General features: G+C 36.4%; 2 protein-coding genes across 2 annotated transcripts; one reads left to right on the top strand and one right to left on the bottom strand.

Annotated features, from left to right (window-relative positions):
• The first annotated feature begins 276 nt into the window (after positions 1 to 276).
• Positions 277 to 17,125, top strand: LOC107790687 (coatomer subunit delta-like). The gene is made up of 12 exons (XM_075233769.1): positions 277 to 459; positions 848 to 906; positions 1,144 to 1,183; positions 4,270 to 4,493; positions 4,732 to 4,974; positions 5,082 to 5,262; positions 12,486 to 12,790; positions 14,666 to 14,858; positions 14,963 to 15,116; positions 16,048 to 16,110; positions 16,205 to 16,301; positions 16,677 to 17,125. The coding sequence occupies exons 2-12, from the start codon at positions 904 to 906 to the stop codon at positions 16,764 to 16,766; spliced, it is 1,593 nt and encodes a 530-aa protein (XP_075089870.1). The 5' UTR covers positions 277 to 459; positions 848 to 903; the 3' UTR covers positions 16,767 to 17,125.
• Positions 17,126 to 18,231: 1,106 nt separating this feature from the next.
• On the bottom strand, positions 18,232 to 19,469 carry LOC107790688 (mitogen-activated protein kinase kinase kinase 20-like). The gene has a single exon (XM_016612641.2). The coding sequence runs from the start codon at positions 19,462 to 19,464 to the stop codon at positions 18,499 to 18,501; it is 966 nt and encodes a 321-aa protein (XP_016468127.2). The 5' UTR covers positions 19,465 to 19,469; the 3' UTR covers positions 18,232 to 18,498.
• Positions 19,470 to 22,369: the final 2,900 nt, after the last annotated feature.

Genomic DNA, 22,369 nt, shown 5'->3' with positions numbered 1-22,369 from the left:
TGATTATTACTAATACGATTTATATATATATATATATATATTTTTTTTTTTTCTAACCCAAGTAGGATAGCATGTATGCATAAAGAGATCATGTGAGGTGGTATCTTATGTTATACAATATGTATATTTACAAACTACTATGCACAACTGATTCAACAAAATTCATAATTGACTTTAAAAATCCTAAATATCAGTTCATTTAAAATTTAATATATTAATTAATACTGTTATATGGTTAAACGTAACTTTTAAGAATGAAAAACTATGGGGTAGATTGACAAATTTTCTTTTGAGAGGGTTCATTCCGTATTTCTACTAAAATAAAGTGAGAAGAAAACTTTCAACCGAAACAGAAGTATTCAAACACTGTTAAGATCTTCCACTCCGGCTCTTGAGCGCCTTATTTCCTTCTTCCGTCCCGCATTTGCATTTGCATACTGATCCGATCGTTCCACTTAGGTAACTGCTGATCTCTCTCGAAATGGCTAGTGTTCGTCGTCCGATGTCCTCTCCTTCCAATTTTAGTTGTTGATCCTAGGGTTTTATCACTATCCGATCTGTTTTTCAGTTAGCGTCGTCGTTAAATCTATGCTAGGATTCATACATTTTGCACAGTCATAGGCCGTTGATCTCGGTTAAACGTATAATTGAGTTAATTCATACAGTTTACATTAAAATCCGCCTAATTGATACAGGCGGCCTTAACTAGCTTGAGAATAAGGCATAATTCATTGATTGATATGCGCTCTACATTACTTTGTTTATTTTGTAACTCTAATTTCCTTGGTGATGCCAATAAATTGGAGTAATTTATTCTTACCAGAAGGAATTTGTGTTTAAATTCCAGGTGATACACGATCTATTGATTAAGGTCTGAAACAGAAGATCTTCTAAGCTGCGAAGATGGTAATATTCCACTGGCTTATCTTTCCAATGAATTTTTCCGGCTGACAACTTTTTTTTCCCACGTGATTTTGGTTGTTGATGAGCTTGTAACTAAATATCTTTAAAGATTAATCTTTTGCTGAACATTTTAGGGCCTCTTTAGAAAAAATCAGGAATTTTCTAGGAAATATATGGAGTTTGTTGATTTTGAAAAAGAATCGTTGTGATAATAATTGCAAACTGTTCTATGTGCTGCAGGTTGTTCTAGCTGCGTCCATTATTTCTAAGTCAGGCAAAGGTACTATCTTTACTACAACTGTTTTTGGAATCTCTAATTTCTTGATAGTAAATGTGAAGTCAGTTGAATAATTTTTGTGGTGCAATTCTACACAAATTTGGCATCTGCCAATTAATTGATTTGTTCTTTTGACAAAACTGTGAGAATGAACTAGTAAGATCTATTATTCTGCATTCTGATTTGCAAAACTATGTGTCTCGTTCCTTTTCTGAAGTTTACAGACTGAACGTTATAAAAGGGCATTAGAAAAGCACTTAACTAAGAAAAGTTTGTTCAGTTATTATCGTTGAGAAATGTGAACACTGTTAGCAGTCAAGAGCTCGAACATTACAAATAAGATTTAGGAAAGCATTTGATAGTATAAGTTAGTTTAATTATTATGGTGGAGAAATGTAACAATTGCAATTAATGGAGAAAAAGAAAATTCCATAGGTATAGCTGGAGGCACAAGAGTAAATGATCTCTAATTCATGTGTGATTGAAAATGGAAGATGCCAACTTGGTACAAGAGTGGAAATCTCTAAGTCATGTGTGATTGAATCAGTGTTTTAAAAAGCGATCGCTTCGTCGCTTTAAGCGAGAAGCGACGCGAAGCGATGGCTGCTCGCTTTTCCATGCCTGAGGTGACTCGACCAGATGAAGCGCTCGCTTCAGTCGAAAAAGCGCGAAGCGACTTTGAAGCGTGAAGCGCAGAAGCGCTCGCTTCAGTCGAAAGGGGTCAGTTTGTTTAAAAAAAAAGTTTGGGTCTGTTTTTTTATTATACAAAACCGACCCCTAAGACCAAATTGATCGACCATTTCTCTCTTCTTCCCAAAATCAATTGCTGCTGCTAGGGTTTCATTCGCCAGAGACTTCCTCCAGGTAATTTTTCTTCTTTCTTCTTCTTGTCCTTTCTTCTTCTCCTTTTTTTCTTTCTTCTTTCTTCTTCCTTCTTTCACCTTCTTGTTCCCATCCAGGCGTCTGCTCACCCTAAGGCATTTTATCTTTTTTTCTTTCTTCTTCCTTCTTTCTTCCTTCTTCTTCTTCTTCTCTTCTCTTTTCAGTTTTTTTCGTCCAGCGTCTGCACAGCTAGGGCAGGGTTTTCTTCTTTTTTTTTCCCTTTTATTCTTCTTATTTATTAATTTATTAATTTTAATATGTATTTTAGTTTATAAAATTAATTACTATTATATATATATGTTATATTTTTCAGTTTATTTGATTTTTTTAATGTGTAGTTCTTTATAAAATTAATTATTATATATATGTTATATTTTCAGTTTATTTGATTAATTTTATATGTATTTCAGTTTATAAAATTATTATATATATGTTATATTTTCAGTTTATTTGATTAATTTTATATGATATGTTATATTTTAGTTTATTTAATTTTTTTAATGTGTATTTCAGTTTATAAAATTAATTATTAAGAATTGCGCTTCACTTCAATGAAGCGTGCGCTTCACTTTGCGCTTCGCTTTTGAAGCGAGGCGAGCCCCTGTCGCTTTTTTGCGCTTCTCGCTTTCAAAAACACTGGATTGAATATCAAGATGCCAACCTCGTATAAAGACAGAAGGCATAGAGCAACATGAATAAAGTAGTTTAAAGTAATCTGCAAAGGGCTAGGGCTATCTACTGCTAATCATCATTGACTGACATTGCAATATATAAAGAATGTACTTTACTGGTTTGACTTGTGAACATTTGGAGATCTTTACTCAGTTCTTTTCTTGTTTCATAGCTGACAACATATCCTCAAACGAGGTATTTGTGTTTGCAAATAGATCCCCTTTTTCATTGAAAGAAGAGATTAGGCATGCTAATACTGCATGGATACATCTGGTTATATGTTGCTTACCCATTACGACATTTGTTTTGGTCAGAATGAGAGAACAAAATTCTAATACCCTTAGGGATACTAAGTGATACAATAAAGCGCTAGAAACTGTGGCACATTCTAGGTGTTTATGTAAATATGGAAATACCTTTTTATCCTTACATTTATATTTAGTGAGCTAATGTCTCTGAGCAATTCTTAAGCAAAATAGAAAAGATTGAACATGTTAGCCAAAAAAAATACATTTTGGGTTGGGAGAAACGTGGAGAGGAATGGTGGAGATAAGTGCAACTAATACCATGAGATGGTAGATAAAAGGGTAAATCGGTGGGTGGAGGAAAGTAGTAGTATAGGAAGAGAGTAAAAGAAGTCTTGCTATATATGTGAGGAAGTTATAAGATTATTATTTGAAAGAAAATGACAGGCTTCACATTATAGTTGTCCATACCTACTTGATTCTCTTTTATTATTTATTAGTAATAGATGCGACAAAGTATAAGGAATTAATATCTTTCGGAACAGGGTAAAAAGGAATGTAAAGTTTATGCAAAGGAAAGGATTAAATCACGGAACACATACTCAAAGGAGAGAAAAGGTAAATGATACACAAATTTGTAACCATCTACCTGTAAAATGAGAAACTTTTGGATAGACAGAAAAAATTATTTGTTTTTCATATCTATTATGTAAAGAGGCTAGTGGTATAAAGGGACAGCCAGGTGCACAAAGCATCCCGCGTTCATGCAGTGTCCGGGGAAGGGCCGCACCCCAAGGGGTATAATATAGACAACCTACCTTGACGCAAGCATCAATGGTTGATTCAATGACGCTAGTGGTATAGTGATGAAAAAGGGGGAGGGAGAAATATATTGGAACTATTATGGTGTCTACTGCCACTATTTGGTTTGCACACATACCTGTGTTTCCATCATCTAATCCTATAGGGTCTAGTTCTGTATTTGTTTTAGCTTGCAATGGTTTCTATTATTGACATTTGAAAGAAAAGAGTTTCTGTTTCCTCTGATGATTCCCTCTTGTAGTGGGTCAACTGGCCTTTGATGCTTTCTGGTAAATAGTTCTACAGATTTTTTGCTCTTGCATAGAAAAAAAGAAAAGGAACAGAAGAAGCTTCTTTTATTTGATCGTGGTGGGATGTTTATTCAATAAGTTCTTGCATCTGGGATGCTCAATATTCTTCTTCTCTAGTTATAATCAGACACATTTGCCACAAACCACCATTGACTGTATCATTTCACCTCTTCTGCAGCACTTGTCTCGAGGCAGTTTGTTGATATGTCTCGTATAAGAATTGAAGGGTATCTTGCAGCCTTCCCCAAATTGGTTGGAACAGGAAAGCAACATACCTATGTGGAGACTGAAAACGTGCGTTATGTTTATCAGCCGATTGAATCTCTATACTTGCTGCTTGTGACAAACAAACAGAGCAACATTCTTGAAGATTTGGAGACACTGAGGCTGCTGTCTAAACTTGTATCCTTTCTGTTTTTCTGATACATATTTACGATTCATTTCTTATCAGCTCTAGGTTATTCTGCCCAACTCTGTTCATTGAGTTTTGATGCTTTTCATAAGAAGTGCTTGTCCTCATCTAAGTTCAAATTTTCATCAAGCTGCAAAATATATCTCCCATAGCTTTTTTATGCTTGTTGCTTTCCAAGATTGTTTGTCACATGGAAAGGATTTGGGTTGATTCCTTGACTGTTATTAGGTGCCTGAATACTGTCATTGTTTAGATGAGGAGGGAATCTCGCAGACAGCTTTTGAGCTTATTTTTGCATTTGATGAAGTAATCTCTCTTGGGCACAAGGAAAATGTTACCGTGGCACAAGTCAAGCAGTATGGTGAAATGGAGAGCCATGAAGAGAAATTGCATAAGTTAGTCTTACAGAGCAAGATTAATGAAACTAAGGATGTCATGAAGCGGAAAGCCAGTGAGATTGATAAAAGCAAGGTAGTTCAGGACGCCAGTGCTACCTGTGCCGTAACTTTTAACGTTTCTTTTATCTTGGGTCCTTTGAGTTCTATTAGAAGAATCAACATGTGGCAACTGCTTTGCAGATTGAGAAGAATAGAGGTGAGAAAGGAGGTTTCATGTCTCTGCAATCTATGGGTTCTGGAAGAATTGACACTGGCTTTGGCAGCAATACAAACTTATCTAGCTTAGGAGGTGGTGGTTTTGGCAGTGGTTCTGGACTTGGACCAAGCACCGATTTGGATTCATTTTCCACCAAATCCAAGGGTTTGTATTTGTTGTACCTAATCAATATGCTATGTGTCTTTAGCTCAACACACCTTGTCGAGGCAGTGCATCACTGAGTTTTGCATACTTTTCCCGCATGGCTTCTTATATTCTTGAGCATAGGATGTGGAACTTTTTCAATTCTAATTAGTATTACATGTCTGTATATTGGGAGGAAAGCAGTAGAATTATATTGGTGAGGAAAACATAAGGCACCAATGTGATGAATGCACAGGAAGTCTATAGGGAATACTAATTGAAGGAAAATAAATGCTTCGTTAAGATGATTGGGAGGAATCAAAATTGCATAAGTTTACTGCCTAAGTTTACTTTCAAAATGTGGAAGGTTCATTGTAGATTTTGAGAAGAAGAAAAGGCTTCTTATATTTCCGTGTGTGTTTACATCCTATGAGCAAGGGAATTTATACAAAGTTCTTAATGCTAATTACAACAACAACAACAATCCAGTGTAATCCCACAAGTGGGGTATGGGGAGGGTAGGATGTACGCAGCCTTACCCCTACCCTGGAAGGGCAGAGAGACTGTTTCCGATAGACCCTCGGCTAATTAAGGAAATAACATAAATCTATACAATCAATCTAGCTATCAAATCAAATCAAATAAAATCACATTTCCTAAATATAATCAAATCTCCTGAAATCATGCTAATCAACACTCCTAAATCAAATCTTCTTGAGTCATGCTAATCAACACGCCCCCTCAAGTTGGTGCAAAGATATCACACTTGCCCAACTTGCAACTCAAAGTATGGAAAGTTCGCTTGTTGAGACCTTTGGTAAACAAATCAACTAGCTGTTTTCCCGATGGCACATGAAACAAACTCAAGACACCAATTGTAACTTTTTCTTTGATGAAGTGTCGATCAATTTCCACATGCTTTGTTCGGTCAGGCTGGACTGGATTACGAGCTATACTGTTGGCAGCCTTATTGTCACAGTTTGTTCAGACAGTCTCAATTCCTGTAGTAGCTTTTGTAGCCAAAGCAGTTCACAAACACCCTGGGCCATAGCTCTATCTTGATCTAGCAACTATACTTTTCTTCTTGCTTTTCCAAGTAACCAAGTTTTCTCCTACGTGCGTACAATAACCGTAAGTTGATCTTCTGTTATCTAGAGATCCAACCCAATCCGCTTCTATAAAGGCTTCTGTTTGGAGGTGATCATGTTTGGAGAAAAGTAGACCTTTCCCTGGAGCAGACTTCAGATATTGCAAAATGTGAAAAACAACTTGCATAGGAGGATCTCAGGGATCATGCATGAACTGACTCACCAGGCTAACTGAATATGCTATGTCTGGTCTAGTGTGGGAGAGATAAATGACTCCTCCATCCAACTTCTGATATCTCTCCTTATCAACTGACTCTCTAACTCTGCTTTATAACTTGTGATTGCTTTCAATGGGCGATTCTGCGGGTCTGCAACCTGTCATACCAGTTTCTTTCAAGCGATCCAGAATATACTTTCTTTGAGAAATAAAGATTCCTCTTTTGGATCTAGCAACCTCAATTATGAAGTACTGCAATTTTCCTAGATCCTTGATCTCAAATTCATGTGCCAACAACTTCTTCAGTCGGGCCATCTCCTCTTTGTCATCTCCTGTCATTACTATGTTATCAACATAAACTATGAGAAGAGTGAGTTTCTCCGTTTGATGTCTTATGAAGAGGGTGTGATCAACATTGCTTTGTTGGTAACCGAAGGAGATCATTGCTTTGCTGAATTTGTCAAACCAAGCTCTGGGGGATTGCTTCAGTCTGTACAAGGCTTTTTACAATCTGCATACCTTTCCTTAACTCTGTGCAGTATCAAATCCAGGAGGAATCTCCATATACACCTTTTCTTGTAAATCTCCATGAATAAATTGCTTTCTTCACATCAAACTATTGCAAGTCCCAATAAAGATTAGCTGCACAAGACAAAAGAATTCTAATAGTGTTCATCTTAGCAACAAGAACAAATATCTCTTGATAATCCACTCAATAAGTCTAAGGCCTCATTTGTTTGCACTCAATGGACATTTGAATCTTAATCATTCAGATCTTAGACATTAAGTACGTTTGTTTTCAAAGTCTGAATCTTAATCATTTAGATCTTAATCATTAAAGGAGTTTTTTTTTTATTTCATAACCACTTAATGGGTCTGAATAGGTCTTTATGACTAAGATCTATAACAAAAACTTAATTTCATTAAGATACTATCATCCACATTCATTACTAACTACCGCCACCGCCTACCATTATCAACTACCACCACCACCACCATCCTCAACCACTACCACCAACCACCACCCCACCACCATCATCCTCAACCATAACCACACACTCACCCACCTCAACTACCACCACCAACCACCCCACTACAATCAATAACCATAGCCGGCACCACCCACCATCACCTTCCTCAATCACAACCACAACCACCACCACAACCCACCATTATTAACTATTACCACCCACCACCACCATCCTCAACCATAATCACTATCGCTACCAATCACCACTAGCTACTACCCAGAACCACCACCATCAACCAAAATCACCACCAATCACCGCCTCTAATCGGCACTCACAAGCACCTCCGTTAAAAAAAACTCACAAGCACCTTCGTTAGCCATCACCACGACCAACTACATTTATATATATTATTGATAGAATATTAGATTAATTAGTATTTTATTTAAATGTATGTTTATTAATTTTTAAATAAAGATAAATTCTATATATTCAGATGTTTAAAAAACAAACAGTCTTAATCATTTGGTATTCAGATCTTAAAACACATCTTAATATTCAGATGTATATTCAGATTCAGATGTCTTAATCTTAATACACATCTTGATATTCAGACATGTATTCAGATTCAGACGTCTTAATCTTTAAAAAAAACAAATGAGGCCAAGTGAATCCCTTAGCCACCAATCTTGCTTTGAATCTTTCAATTGAGCCATCAGCTTTGTGCTTCACAACTCATTTGCAGCCAGCCAACTTCTTGTCTGGTGGTGAAGTGACAAGTTCCCAAGTCTTTTTTTGACAAGGCCTTCATTTCTTCTATCATAGGTTGCTTCCATTTAGGATCTGCAAAAGCTTCCCTCCAATGCTTGGGAATAGACACAGAAGAAATAGACAAGACAAAGGCTCTGTAGGAGGGAGACAAAGAATTATAGGAGACAAAATTAGATAAACGGTGTTTGGTGGTTCAAGATCTGATTCCTTTTCTGTGAGCAATAGGCACATCCAGGGGCGAATTTATGTATGGAATTGGGAGTGGCACGCCACCCGGTCGCTCGGATAAAGTTTTATATACATACTAGTATTTTCCACAAAAACGCCTACATAAGGAACAAGTGTCACCCCAAGTCATAAAATGACTGAAGGTGTCATGGTTGTAGTGCTGAAATTCCATGCACAACACCCGGGTTCGAGACTCTCCAGATGCTCTCGTTATTCCCTTTTAGCCTTTCTTTTCTTTATGTTCTTTTTGTTAATTTCTCTTATTTTCTTCATCTTAAATATTCACTTTTCTTATACAATTCCAATTTTTTTATTTATATTCTTTTTGTTAATTTCTCTTATTTTCTTCACTTTTCTTATACAATTCCAATTTTATTATTTATTTATATTGTATATTTGCTTTCTTTGTCTTTTTCTGGATGTTCGTATTTTATTTGGATGGATGTAATCTAATAATTTTCTTTTTATCCATATAATGTTATTTATTAATTATAATTTTTTTTTTTATAGTGATGCATCAAAGACATAATATAATATTAATCGGCTACATGTAGATGGAAGGGGTGTATCACATATTCGTTTATGCATAAAATAAATTTTTAATTGGATTGAATAAATTCAAAATGGATCGAACCGAATCGAAGTAATCCAAAACGGATCGAATCGACTGAATGTACACCCTAATTCAATCTTCTTCACTAGTGGTCGTTTTACATTAAAATAGTGGCACCCGTAGCAATCAAATTCTGGATCCGCCTTTGGGCACATCTAACTCATTAGGAAATGTAGATAACTCACTGGTAGAAGAAGGTTCAGCTTCGGTAGATTACATGATCTATTTCTTGTTGAGTAAGTTTTCAAATCAGGCGCCCAATAGTTTCCCCTTGAATTCTTCCTGCAATTTCACTTTCCCCTGTGACAGTATCATCAAAAGGTCCAGTAATGGAACTAGGTAGAATCACGTCTTTCTGTTTACTACTCTCCCCCTGATGAGGTGATGAGGTAATACTGAAATAGGGCTCAGATTCTCGAAAGGTAACATCCATGCTAACAAAAGATCTCCTAGAGGGAGGATGATAACATTTATAACCGTTCTGTGTCGGAGAATACCCAATAAAAATACACTTTATAGCTCTAGGATCAAATTTCCCATAATTTCTAGCGTGGACAAGGCAAACACACGAACAATATATTCATTCCTACCCTTTAAAGCTTCCAGAGGACTTTGAAAATTGAGGGTTTTAAGTGGGCATTTTGTTGATAAGATAGGCAGCCGCTAGAATAACATCCCCCAGTAAGGTTTTGGTAGATGCATGGTGAGTATAAGAGATCTTGTTACTTCTAACAGATGCCTATTTTTTCTTTCAGCGACCCCATTTTGTGCACTAGTGCAAGGACAACTAGTCTGATAGACTATCCCATTGGACTCCAAATAAGCACCAAATCTTTTATCCATGTATTCGCTGTCATTGTCAGTTCTCAAGATTTTTATTTTGGCATCAAATTGAATACAAATCATCTTATGAAATGACTGAAAACAAGAGAAAACTTCACTTTTGGCTTTTAACAAATATACCCAAGTCATCCTAGTGCAGCAATCAATGAAAGTAACAAACCATCGACTACCCGACAAAGAAACAGTTCGGGTTGGACCCCATACATTAGAATGAATAGTCATAAGCGGAGTTGTGCTTCTATTATCACTAACAAGATAAGAGTTTCTAGTATGCTTGGCATATTCACACGCATCACAGAACAAATATTCAAATCGAGTCCTTGAAAATAAATCGGGATATAACTTCTTCAAAACAAAGAATGATGAGTGTCCTAACCGTCTATGCTGCTGTATTATTTCTTGGTTGACATCCTTACTTTCCCCAAAAAAAGGCTTGACTGGAGTTTTGAATTCCATCTAATATATACAAGTCATCACGCAATCTACCACTGCCAATCCTTTTCCCTGTTTGAAGATCCTGAAAAGTACAATGATCGGGAAAGAACTCGATTTTGCAGTTTAGAGCCTTGGTGATGCCACTAACAGATAAAAGGTTGACAGGTAACTCAGGGACATGAAACACAAATGATAGTTTAATATTAGGAGTACAAACGACAGAACTTGTTCCAGAGATAGGTGCTTAAGAATCATTGGCTATTTTAATATTATGTCCTTTGGGATACGAAGAATAGTTTTGAATGCCTTTAGAAGAGCCTGCCATGTGTCTATTTGCACCAGAATCAACAATCCAAGAATTAAGGTGAGCAACAAAGGCAGTACCTGATTGCACATGATTGGACGTGGCAACATTAGCGGAGTCAAGTTTGGCTAGGAGGCGACGGAGAAGCTGAATTTCATCCGAAGACCAGATTTCTCCAGAAACTGTCTCCTTGAATGTCTCCATATTTTTGCCTAATCAGAAGGAAATCTGAAAAAAATAATCTGCCTCGCTGGAAACCTAATCTGTCTCTAGCGAACTTTAGCTCCGGTGAATGGAAAAATCAAAACTGGTAGAGATAGGCGCGGAATGTTCCAGCGACTCTAATAGAAAAGAAAATTCCAAAAACAAAAATGACCAGAAGGAGTTTGTGTTGCGGACAACCACCAAGAGAGAGAAAACTCGACCTCTTTGATAAAAACGGAACCATAGTGTTGCGAGGGAGATAACTCATCTCAAAAAGGCAGCAATGACTCTGATACTATGTAGATTTTGAGAAGAAGAAAATGCTTCTTATATTTCTGTGTGCGTTTACATCCCAAGATCAAGGGAATTTATACAAAGCTCCTAATGTTAATTAAGGAAATAAAATAAATCTATACAATCAATCCAGCTATCAAATAAAATAAAATCAAATCTCCTAAATATAATCAAATCTCCTAAAATCATGCTAATCAACACTCCTAAATCAAATCTCCTTGAATCTTGCTAAATAACATTCATAAACTTGAACACCCAATGAAATGAATCAAATATTCAAGGACCTTTAACAAAAACTTGCAAGTCCTTTATTTTTCTAATTTTTGCTCCTTCTGTACATCTGAGAAATTTCGCATGAATAATATCCTAAACATTCCTGCGACAGTTGCATAAGTTTCATCTGAATCAAGAACAGCAATCTGTAAATTCCTATTTGACCTATATAAAGTCGATCAATGGAAGTTCTTAATGTACACATTCTGCCTTATGTACTATGTGCAACCTGATATTTTACATTTCTTTGGACCAGGGTTTGTTACTGTATTGGTGTACCATCTCTAAGCTTTAAAAAGTTCTAACTGTTGGTTTAATCTGGGTGAACAAAAGAACCCCAAGATACACATGCTTATGCGTTTAAAGCTTCGAAACAAATTTCTGAGTTTAAGCTGGCTGCAATGTTTTATGTCTAATATCCCCTTGAGCTTTGTCGCCAGCTGGTTGTGGGGCTTCTACTCTCTATTTAGCATTGTTTCTGTCTTGCATGAGTCATGCTGAAAATTTACTCTACTATTTTCTTAATTACTTAGATTTTTCTTCAATTAGATATACATAAAGTATGCAAAAAACTTGCGAGATGAGGAAACGAGGTTGGGGAAGAACATGACATTGTTGTGTTTCTTCCTCTTTTTACTTCCCCCCCCCCCCCACAACACACACAGACAATCCAAAAAAATAATCGGCAAATGATATCATACAGCTTTGTGCTTACTCTTTACCCAATACTTCTTGTTTTTAGGAGGTGAGCTCTACTTGAGACATGCCCCTAAAATCTTCATCATATGTGCATAATTCAAATCCTGGAATCAGTTGGTGGGCCGGAAAAATTTGTGCATCTACATTGTATTACTTCTCTCATGGTTCTTAAGCAGTTTTTCTTTTCTATCCTATAAATAAACATGTTATTTTACTTATGGAAAAAGCACATACTTTTTGGAGAAACATCGAGTAGGTGGTTGAAAACCAATTTGGAATAATTAGCTCATCACAATTATGTGATCAGGTCGTCCAGCTGCATCTGCTACAGCTCCCCCGAAAGGTCTTGGTATGCAGCTAGGTAAAACACAAAGGGCTAACCAATTTTTGGAATCCCTGAAAGCTGAGGGTGAGGTCATTGTCGAAGATGTCAGACCAAGCATTGGTCAGTCCAAGCCAGCTGCTCCACCACCAACTGATCCAGTCACACTGACTGTTGAAGAGAAGATTAATGTAACATTAAAGCGTGATGGCGGTATCGGCAACTTTGATGTGCAGGGTACCTTGTCTCTCCAAATTCTGAACCAAGAAGATGGACTTATCCAAGTTCAGGTACTCTCTCTCTCTGAGCATGTGTAAGCATCCCTTTAAGTTTGATTTTTTCCCCCATCTGTGGATCTACTTTAAAGGCCCATAATGGTAATACTGCACATCCTCTTGAAGGCAATGGCACCTGTTCGGCAATGGATGTGGTCATGTGGCACACAGCCACACACTAGGCACCATTAGTCACATTTCCACTAGTCTTCATTAGATCCAAACAAAGAGGAAGTTAAAAATTCTTGAATTGCTGGATATTGGCACCTGGCAAGCACGATCAGGCTATGGCAATATCTCTCCCTCTGTTTCAATTTAAATGACACACTTTCCTTATTAGTCCGTTCCAAAAAGAATAACATATTTCTATATTTGGAAACAATTTAACTTTAAACTTTTCATCTTACCAATGTTACCCTTAATGATAAGCTTTTATAGCCACAAAAATGTCATGGCCCCACAAAGCTTTTGCCCCTTAAACTTTTAGGACCACATGTTTCAAAAGTCTCTTTTTTTTTCTTAAACTTTGTGCCAAGTCAAATTACATCATTTAAATTGAAACGGAGGGAGTAACATAGTTATGCTTACTTCTTCTGATGTACTGGAACGAAGTTTAATGTAATATAAGTTTATGAGAAAGTATTACTTATTGCTTCTTGATCCATCTAGGAAACTGCTTACTTTAATTTTTTATTTTATTTTTTATGAGAAAGTATTTCTTTCTAAGAATTGTGTGTCAAATAATGGTTGTATTGAAGGATATAATGAAATTGCTGTAGATGCATTCTTCTGAGTTCTATTGTGAACGGTATAGTGTTTTGTAGAAGTTAAGAATTATTACATATATTCATGATGCCCTGTAATATTATAAAGTGTATTGATGTTATATTATTTACATCTTACTGTGCCCTAATGTATTGTGTCCTGTTCTTTTGTAAAATACTTTGTCCATGAGTTCCTTTGATTTGTATCCTCATTCCCTGGTCAGTACCTTGCTTTTTGTAGTTTGTAAATAGAACTTCTATAGAAGGCAGGGTACTTAAGTTATCTATTAAGTTTCTACTTGAATCAAGTGAACTCAGAATATAGTTACAGGCCGTCATGGTTTTGGATCGGATTGTTATTTTGATTAGTCTAGATGGAATTCATGATTCCTGACCACGCATTTGTCTGCCTTTTCTTTCTCATATTTTTCATCGGGAGCGTTAATGCTGATGATAAAAGTCCTTTGCGTACCAAGTATGTGTCATTTGTGTATCTTCATTTGCATCCTAATTCTCTCTGGTTTTCTTTCCATAGTCATCTTTAGACAGTTTGTGTCATATTTTACAGGTAGAATGTATAGTGTCAACATTAGATTTTTGACTGCCCCTTCCATTTGTGTATCTTCATTTGCATACCAATTCTCTCTGGTTTTCTTTCCATAGTCATCTTTAGACAGCTTATGGCATATTTTACAGGCAGAATGTGTAGTGTCAACATTAGATTTTTGTCTGCCCCTTCCATTTTTACCTCTTTGGGAAAATAAATTTATTGTATGTTCCTTCTGAAGCTAACCAACGGTTCTCATATTTCTGAATCGTTTGCATCAGACATGGGACTAAGAAGCAATTGGAGGGTGTAAAGCCAAGTGAAGTTTGCATGTGCTTCTTTCTTTTGAATGACTTCTTCTTCATTAAGGAGCAGTGGCAATGCCTTTTCTAGGCTTAACACTTGCCAACAAAGATGAAGACTCAACTAGGCCCATATCAATTTGAAATGTGTGTTTAAACATGACTCTGTAGCTCCCAGTTTGCAGGCCTATCTGATCTCAGAAGGCAGGGATAATCTTGATGGTTTTGCTTGTGGTAACTTACTTAATGTTTTTGTCATCTGATTCTATATGTTCAGGTTGAAACCAGTGGTAATCCAGCCATCCTCTTCAAAACACACCCAAATATCAATAAGGAGTTATTTTCTAATGAAAATATTCTAGGCCTCAAAGATCCTAATAGGCCTTTTCCTGCTAATCAATCTGGTGACGGTGTTAATCTCTTGAAGTGGAGAATGCAAAGTGCAGATGAGTCGATTTTACCTTTAACTAGTAAGCATCGTGATATTTGGTTGTTCTTGTCTACATCTCTGTTTTTTCATCTTTTACAATTCAATCATGTTTAATCTTTTATAATTAATTTCAACTTTTTTCAGTTAACTGCTGGCCTTCAGTTTCTGGGAATGAAACCTATGTGAATATTGAGTATGAAACCCCAGCACAGATTGATCTACAGAATGCCGTGATTTCTGTACCTCTCCCAGCTCTCAGGGAGGCCCCACGTATACAGCAGATTGATGGAGAGTGGAGGTGAGATTTTAACTTCACACATTACTCTACCACTCGGTTGTTATTAAAAGTAGTACCCTTTCATATCAAAGATAAATTCTTGTGGATATTAGGACCAATGCTTGAACAGATCTCAATGTAATAGAGCTTTTAAGGCTGAAATGGTTTTACACAAAGCTGTAAATATATATCTGAGTGCTTGCAAATTCTGTAGTGCCTTTTAAGTCAGTTGTATCATACGGTCAAGACAAGGAAGTGGTTTCATGTTTAATTTAATTGTGTGGTGCGTACATAGTGTATCACCTGCTGCTTTCCCCAATTTTGGTTAGGCTGTTTCCCTAGGTTACTGGGAGAAGATTTTTGGAGATTGGAAAATTCCCACTTATTGTGGTTCTTTAATGGGAGGGATGGGTGTGATTTGGTTATTCTTGTTCAATTCCGAACATCAATTCCCCTTTCTTTCCTCGATGAAGAAACGGTATTCTGTATCTATCTTGTTGCACTGTGTATAAACTATCTACGGATGATAAAAAAGGCAATTTTGGTGTGAATATTGGTTTTGAGTATCGAATTGTTAAGCTTCATTAGTGAATTTGAGTTGTACAGAGAACTGAAATAGTGAATTTATTGTAGTAGGTGCACCAGTTGCAGATGTATTTTTCCTTTAGTGAAGTTATGCAGCTAAAGCTGTATTGGAGTGGCATGATTACACTTTTAGAACAAAATGTGAATGAAAGAAGTGCAATATAAACACATATAGTCAAAATTGGCAACCAGACTCTGTAACTGCTATCCATGGTTTGTAGTTTGTACCTAGTAGTGGCAAACCCAATCCAGTGAATATGACCAAAACTGTATAAGTATTGCAATTGATTGAGAGAACTGCTGGGGACTTCTGTTCCTATGATCAAGTGTTCTATTAAGATTCAATAATTTCTCCCATTAATTGCAGGTATGATTCCAGAAATTCTGTTCTGGAGTGGTCTATAGTTCTCATTGACAATTCTAATCGCAGGTTAGCTTATGTCGAAACTTGTTTTTGTACTGAAGCATGCGATTGATCTCTAGTACTTATTTGTAACTTTAATGTGGAAATGGAAACTTTGCAGTGGATCACTGGAATTTGTTGTTCCAGCAGCAGATCCTGATGTCTTCTTCCCAATTTCTGCCCGTTTTACTGCCTCAAGAACATTCAGTGACCTGAAGGTTTGCACCTGTTTCTACACATATTGTGACGCTCCTTTTTCAGCTGTTAGGTTGCTGAATATATGCACTATTTCTGCTTACCTGCTTGGGCTATTTGTGTCTGGATAATTTGATACTTATCAATATTCTTTTATACTTCAGATTCATGTTCTTTCCTATTTTGATTTCTTTGCATGAGCCTTCTTATGTCTGTTCAAGGATCATTCTTGTGTATTTTCCCAAAGAAATCCTGTGGTTGTGGGTGGAATGCAGTTACAATGTTGAGGGAGTTTACTGTGAATTTATGCAATTGATGTTGCCCAAAGTTATCTCCAATAGGTTACTAAATATTGTCCATCAAAGTTGGTTGATATGTTGATTCATTGTAATTTTCAGGTTGCCAACATTCTGCCATTGAAAGGTGGGTCTGCTCCCAAGTTTTCTCAAAGAATGCTGCTGGCTACCGAGAATTACCATGTCGTGTAACCATAATGGTGGTATGGACAAATGATGTTTGTTTCCCGTATAGGATTTTATTTTTTGGCGCAGTGTATGGGGAAAGAGGGGTTTGTACGACGTCTCCTTTTGTCCTTAGGAAAATTTTGGAACGTGGTCATGCTGAGAGATAGAAATGACGTTAAGTTCTTGTGCATTCATAGCTTAAGGATAATAAACGTTGACCAATCGATTTTAAGAGTATTTACCTGGGCTCCAGAGAATAAAGGTTAGGCCAATTGATTTTAACACCAATTTCACTATGTTAGATAAATTTCTATTGCTAACAATGTCTTTTGATGAAATACTGTTTCTTCTATTACATCAGAATTCCCTTTCTCCCCGGTTCATATTCTTGTGTTAGCATTTGCCAAAATAATCATCGAACTTAGCCCCAGATCTCCAGTAAACCAGCAAAGTAGAGCGCGTAAAAGTGAAATCAAGAGAACGAAAAACAGATATATAAAACACGCTCAGTTTCAAAACTCAACCTCGCGAAGTTCTCCTGCCTATACAAATGAGCTCTGGCAATAATGCACACTTTCAAGTCTATAAGTAACAGTAATCTGAAAAGATTACAAGATATGGGTATTTTTTTTTAACCCCTCCCAAATTAGGAGGATCTATAGTGTTTTCACACTTCCCCTCCACTGTGACTCGAACCCAGGACCTAACGGTCGTGGGTGGAGGTGCTTTTTACCAACTGAGCAAGCCTCATTTGTCCTTTTTTGATCGATTAATGTGCAAAATCTCCTTAGTCAAAACAGCGTTGTGAAATGTTCAGCAATACGTCTCAGCAGTCAGCAAGCTCCAAATAATATGATGCATAACCCACCAGTTTGATCACATTTTACAGCTGATCTGAACAGGGGTAGTCGAAGCAGCATAATAGAAAAAACAAATCATTAGGACCGCAAAGCCATGAATATCAAAGAGTTTCGGAGTGATAACAGTGAGCTCTACAAAGCAATGAGGATGTCAATGTCAAAGAGCTTGAGAAATGTTTCGTCCTCTAAAATTTAAACTATCACTTACTCATATGTTCCAAGCAATAGCATTTTACTAATTGAAGGAAAACATTTACAAAGATTGAGTAAATAAGGAATCAGGACCATTTTACTTTTGAACCCCCCCCCCCCCCCAAACCCACCCACCCCCAACCCCCCCAAAAAAGAAAAAGAAAAATCAAGTAGGCGTTTTGAATAAAATAAGAAGGGTATGCTGCTAATTGGCAGTAAGAGATTGAAAGTGTAAGTTCCATGCTCAAGTATTAACATTCTACCTGAGATTCGTGCATTAAGATAATGCTCCTAATTTAGTGGATTATATCGATGCACTGGAAACCTCATATGCAGGCAAAGGACCGCAAGACATACTTACATAATCAAAGAAGTAGAATATAGCTCAACATATCAGTTTACTGAGGCATGAATTGCAAAATTGATTGATGGCCAAGAACAACACACAATAAGTCACCTATCTTTGTAGGGAGAGTTGATCAACTATAAACATATATACAGTACTTTTTACTAAACTAACAAGGGGTTACACCCTGATCATTTTGGTCACAGGCTCCCTAGGTGCCCCCCAACAAATCCTTAAGAGTGATCTAGTCCAGACTTAGTTATTTACATATATTACAAATCAGTTTTCAATTCATCAATCTATCTATTGTCCCTACCTAGTAGCCGTTTCCTCTCTAATTTCTTCAGATACATTCTCATTATTGTATCAATCTTGCTTTAATCAAATCACGAATGTGTGGCAGTGTCTTAAATATTCTGCGTAAAAGGGACATGTCACTTTGCTTCTTTGTTAGCTGGACATAGGAAGACTTCAGAAAAGGATGATTCAAGAGCATCTCGGCAGTCCAACGTGACCTAGGATTCTTGACTAGACACCTTTTCAGAAAATCTTGTGCTTCTTTTGACAACTTTGCATTCTGAAATTTGGGTTTCTCAAACTCAATTTTATATAACACATCAGCGTTTACATCATTGATGTCTGAACTTGTTTCCCACAGCGGTGTCCCTGTAAGCAACTCATAGACAGTGCAGCCAAGAGCCCAAATATCAACCTCTGTTCCGTACTCGTGGTAAATCACGGATTCTGGTGCCATATACCTGTATGTTCCCCTGATTCCGTGCTTTTTTTTCCTCCTCTCTTCCAAAGTCATGGCAAGTCCAAAATCTGCGATCTTGGCAATTCTATCGGTGCCCACAACAAGAATATTGTGTGGCTTTATGTCACAGTGGATAACTCCTTTGCTGTGAACGTGACTTAGGCCCAAAAGGACGTTCTTCGTGTGCTTCTGAACTTCAAACTCTGCAAGCCCTTTTCTTGAATTCATGTCCGCTTCAAGACGATCCGCTAGACTTCCGCCGGAGGCATACTCGAGCAATAAGTTGTAAAGAATCACGCCATTTTCTTGAGTGACATTAACTCCGAAAGAGCGAATTACGTAAGGAGATTCTTGAAACATGCGTAGGAATTCACTTTCTGCACGTAGATATCGAGAACCACTGAATTTGCAAGATTTTACGGCAATCTGAAAAGGAAGAGGAACCCCATTAAGTAAATGATCATGCAAGTTGGACGTGGAAGCTAATGAAACAATACCGAAGCTGCCTTTGCCCACAGTTTTGCCTCTCTTCCACAACAACATTTCTTCGCCCATTAGAACGGCCATTAGAATTTGTGAATTTTCTACTTTCCAAGAACGAAGTATAAATGCAAAGCTTCAGGTTGTCTCCTTTATTTATAAGCAGAATAACAACTGCTTTTTAATATGGAAAATTGTTTCCTAGACGGTATAGGATTCCTATATTTTCACAATATCGGAAAGTTTCCAAACTCTTTTTTTTTTTTTCCGTTAATTAATTCTGTCTCCGGTTATGAGCAGAATAACAACGGCCTCTTTTAATATGAAAACTGTGACTCGTTATTTTTGTTTCCCATACGGTCTAGGATAGGTTTTAGGAAAGTTTCCAAATTACGAAAAAAGGTCTCCAAGTATTGTTTTCCATTAGTTAATTAATTCCGTCTCCAGCCATGATTCCAAAACGGCAAATTACAGTTACCTTTCCTAAAATTATTAAAATATAAATATATATGGATGTACATGTGGCTTGGTCGTCGACCCGACCCAAGCCTATGCCGAACTCAACCTTGTTACACTACTGAGCCGAGCTTAGTCGAGCTCTGTCCTACAATATAACCCAGTTAGAACTCAAGCCCGAATCAGCTCTTTAATGGGTCACGTCTTAGTTCATATATTTCTCAAAATTATAGACTTTTACTATTTTGATACTTGAAAGTAATGGTCTATTTATTCATGAAGGAGTAATGTTTTAAATTATAATATTGATATTGATTATTTTTTTAGGGAAGTAAAATGTGTAGTTCGATAATGTTTTTTTAAGAAATTGTAATTTTTTTGAATTGTTTAAAAGTTACGATGTTATAGTTGATTTGTATCCCATAATAACTTTAATATTATTGCATTATTTATACTTGTAAACAACATGCTAGATATTTTATTTTCTTTTTATTTCTTTAATTTTATTAAAAAATTTAATGTACTTTTTAAAATTTTTTATGTTATTATCCATGAGGCTTGCGTCCCTATCTCGGGCTTATGTCCAGAGGCGGACCTACCCTAGTAGTTGAGAGGTCACGGGACCCCGTTAATCTAGGCAAAAACCCTGTATATATCTATTATATAGTATATGTATATATAAAGTGAGGACCCCTAATATATTTTACTTGGCCCGCTCAAAACATGAAAGTTCTGCAGGCGATCTGGTATAGTTGACATATCTAAAGGCGGTGGCGCCCCCGTAGCGCTCAAATCCTGAGTCCGCCTCTGCTTATGCCTCACCCCGCCTCAGGCTCCCGCCCTTTAAAACACTGCCTGGAACTCGTTCAACTTTAATTCTGGTCATATCAATATGTTTTGCTCTCTAATTACAAAGATATTTAAGATTAAAAAATGCCACAAGTTCCAAACCTTTTGAATGTTAATAATTTTTATTGCAATTTACTCCTATATGTGTTGTTGCCGTATAGTACTTTTATTTTCAGAAATTTGAGATTTTTATGAGTAAGTTATGTGCATTGTCAATGTATAAAATTTTAAAAATATCCGGTTAAGTTTAACTATAACAATAGTTAATCTTCATAGCAAACTTGATATGATAGCCTGGAAAATAGAAAAGTGGCCTACTACTATTAGTTAAGTTAACCTAATGTTATTAGTGTATATAACCGGTGTTTTAAAAGGCGTGGGCGTAAGGCGAGACATTTTACATATGCCTCAGCGAGGCGTAATCCCCGAGGCACGGGGCGTAATCCCCATAAGTATTTAATTTTTAATATTTTATAAAATAATATAATTATAGTAAATATTTATAAACAGGTAAAATTGCATAAAAATTAAAGAAAACTATAAATATGTGAAATATATATATATATATATATATATATATGGAGAGAGAGAGAGAGAGAGAGAGAGAGAGAGAGAGATATGTTTTAACCCCACAAAAAACTAGTCAAAACAATCTATTATACGCTATTTATAGAAACACAAGTAACTTGAGTCGAAAAGAATAAAGTTTTCTACATGGAGGAACAAAAATAATGACTAACCTGTAATTTGAACTTTGAACTTGCTGCTATGAAGGGGAATGGAGTTCTATTTGTATTTGTAAAATAAAATGAATATTTGTTGCTTTTGGGAGATATTAGCAGACTAGCGGACAAGATAAAAAATTGGAAAAGACCATGAATTAGGGCTTCAATCAATAAAAAAAGGTCTTGACTTTTAAATTTAATACATTTCAGTTTCTTTTTAAAATTTTTGAGTAATTACCAAGCCGACTTTTGAGAATTTGGGTATTATATGAAGGACTTATTCAACAAATTTTATTTTAATTTGAAAAGGTCTTTGGGTCTTACGCATCACTAAACAAACGCACCTCAAACGCCCGGGCATACGCCCTGAACGCCCGGGCATACGCTCCGAATTATTGGCCGTACGCCTCTTGAGACTTTCGCCCCACACTATCACCTCGAGGCGTTTTTAGTGCGCCTCGCCCCAGGGCTCACCCCAAAAACGCCTTTTAAAACACTGCATATAACGTAAATCCTTATGGATCTCGGCACAAATTAAAATCTAAGGGTTCCTTTTTCTTCCTAAAAAAGAGGTGGTTATTTTGCTTCTAGATATCACTATTTAATTTTCCTTTGGTTTGGTGGAATTTATTTACATATTGTTCATAATCATTAAGATGTGTAAAAGACTTCAGAAATTATTATGTACTCATATGTGAACTTTTTGTTACACGAGCTTCCATCATAAACACAAAATTCTTATATTTTGTATTACTAATATTAATTAGATGGCTTGGTAAGTGGTAACTCCTCTCTTTCCCTCTTCATCCATTACTTCACTACTACAAATGTAACTTTAATAAAATTAATCCAAATCAAGCCTAATTAAGCGCCATAATCAATTCGTTTAATCTCATCCTTCACAAAAGGGTTTTAAATGGATAGTAAGTCAAAATATGCTTTAATATGAGTTGCACCTCTAT

The sequence above is a fragment of the Nicotiana tabacum genome, chromosome 2, assembly GCF_000715075.1.
Source record: "Nicotiana tabacum cultivar K326 chromosome 2, ASM71507v2, whole genome shotgun sequence".
NCBI lineage: Eukaryota > Viridiplantae > Streptophyta > Magnoliopsida > Solanales > Solanaceae > Nicotiana > Nicotiana tabacum.
The sequence above is the reverse complement of the archived record's forward strand: the minus strand, read 5'-3'. Positions and strand labels throughout refer to the sequence as shown.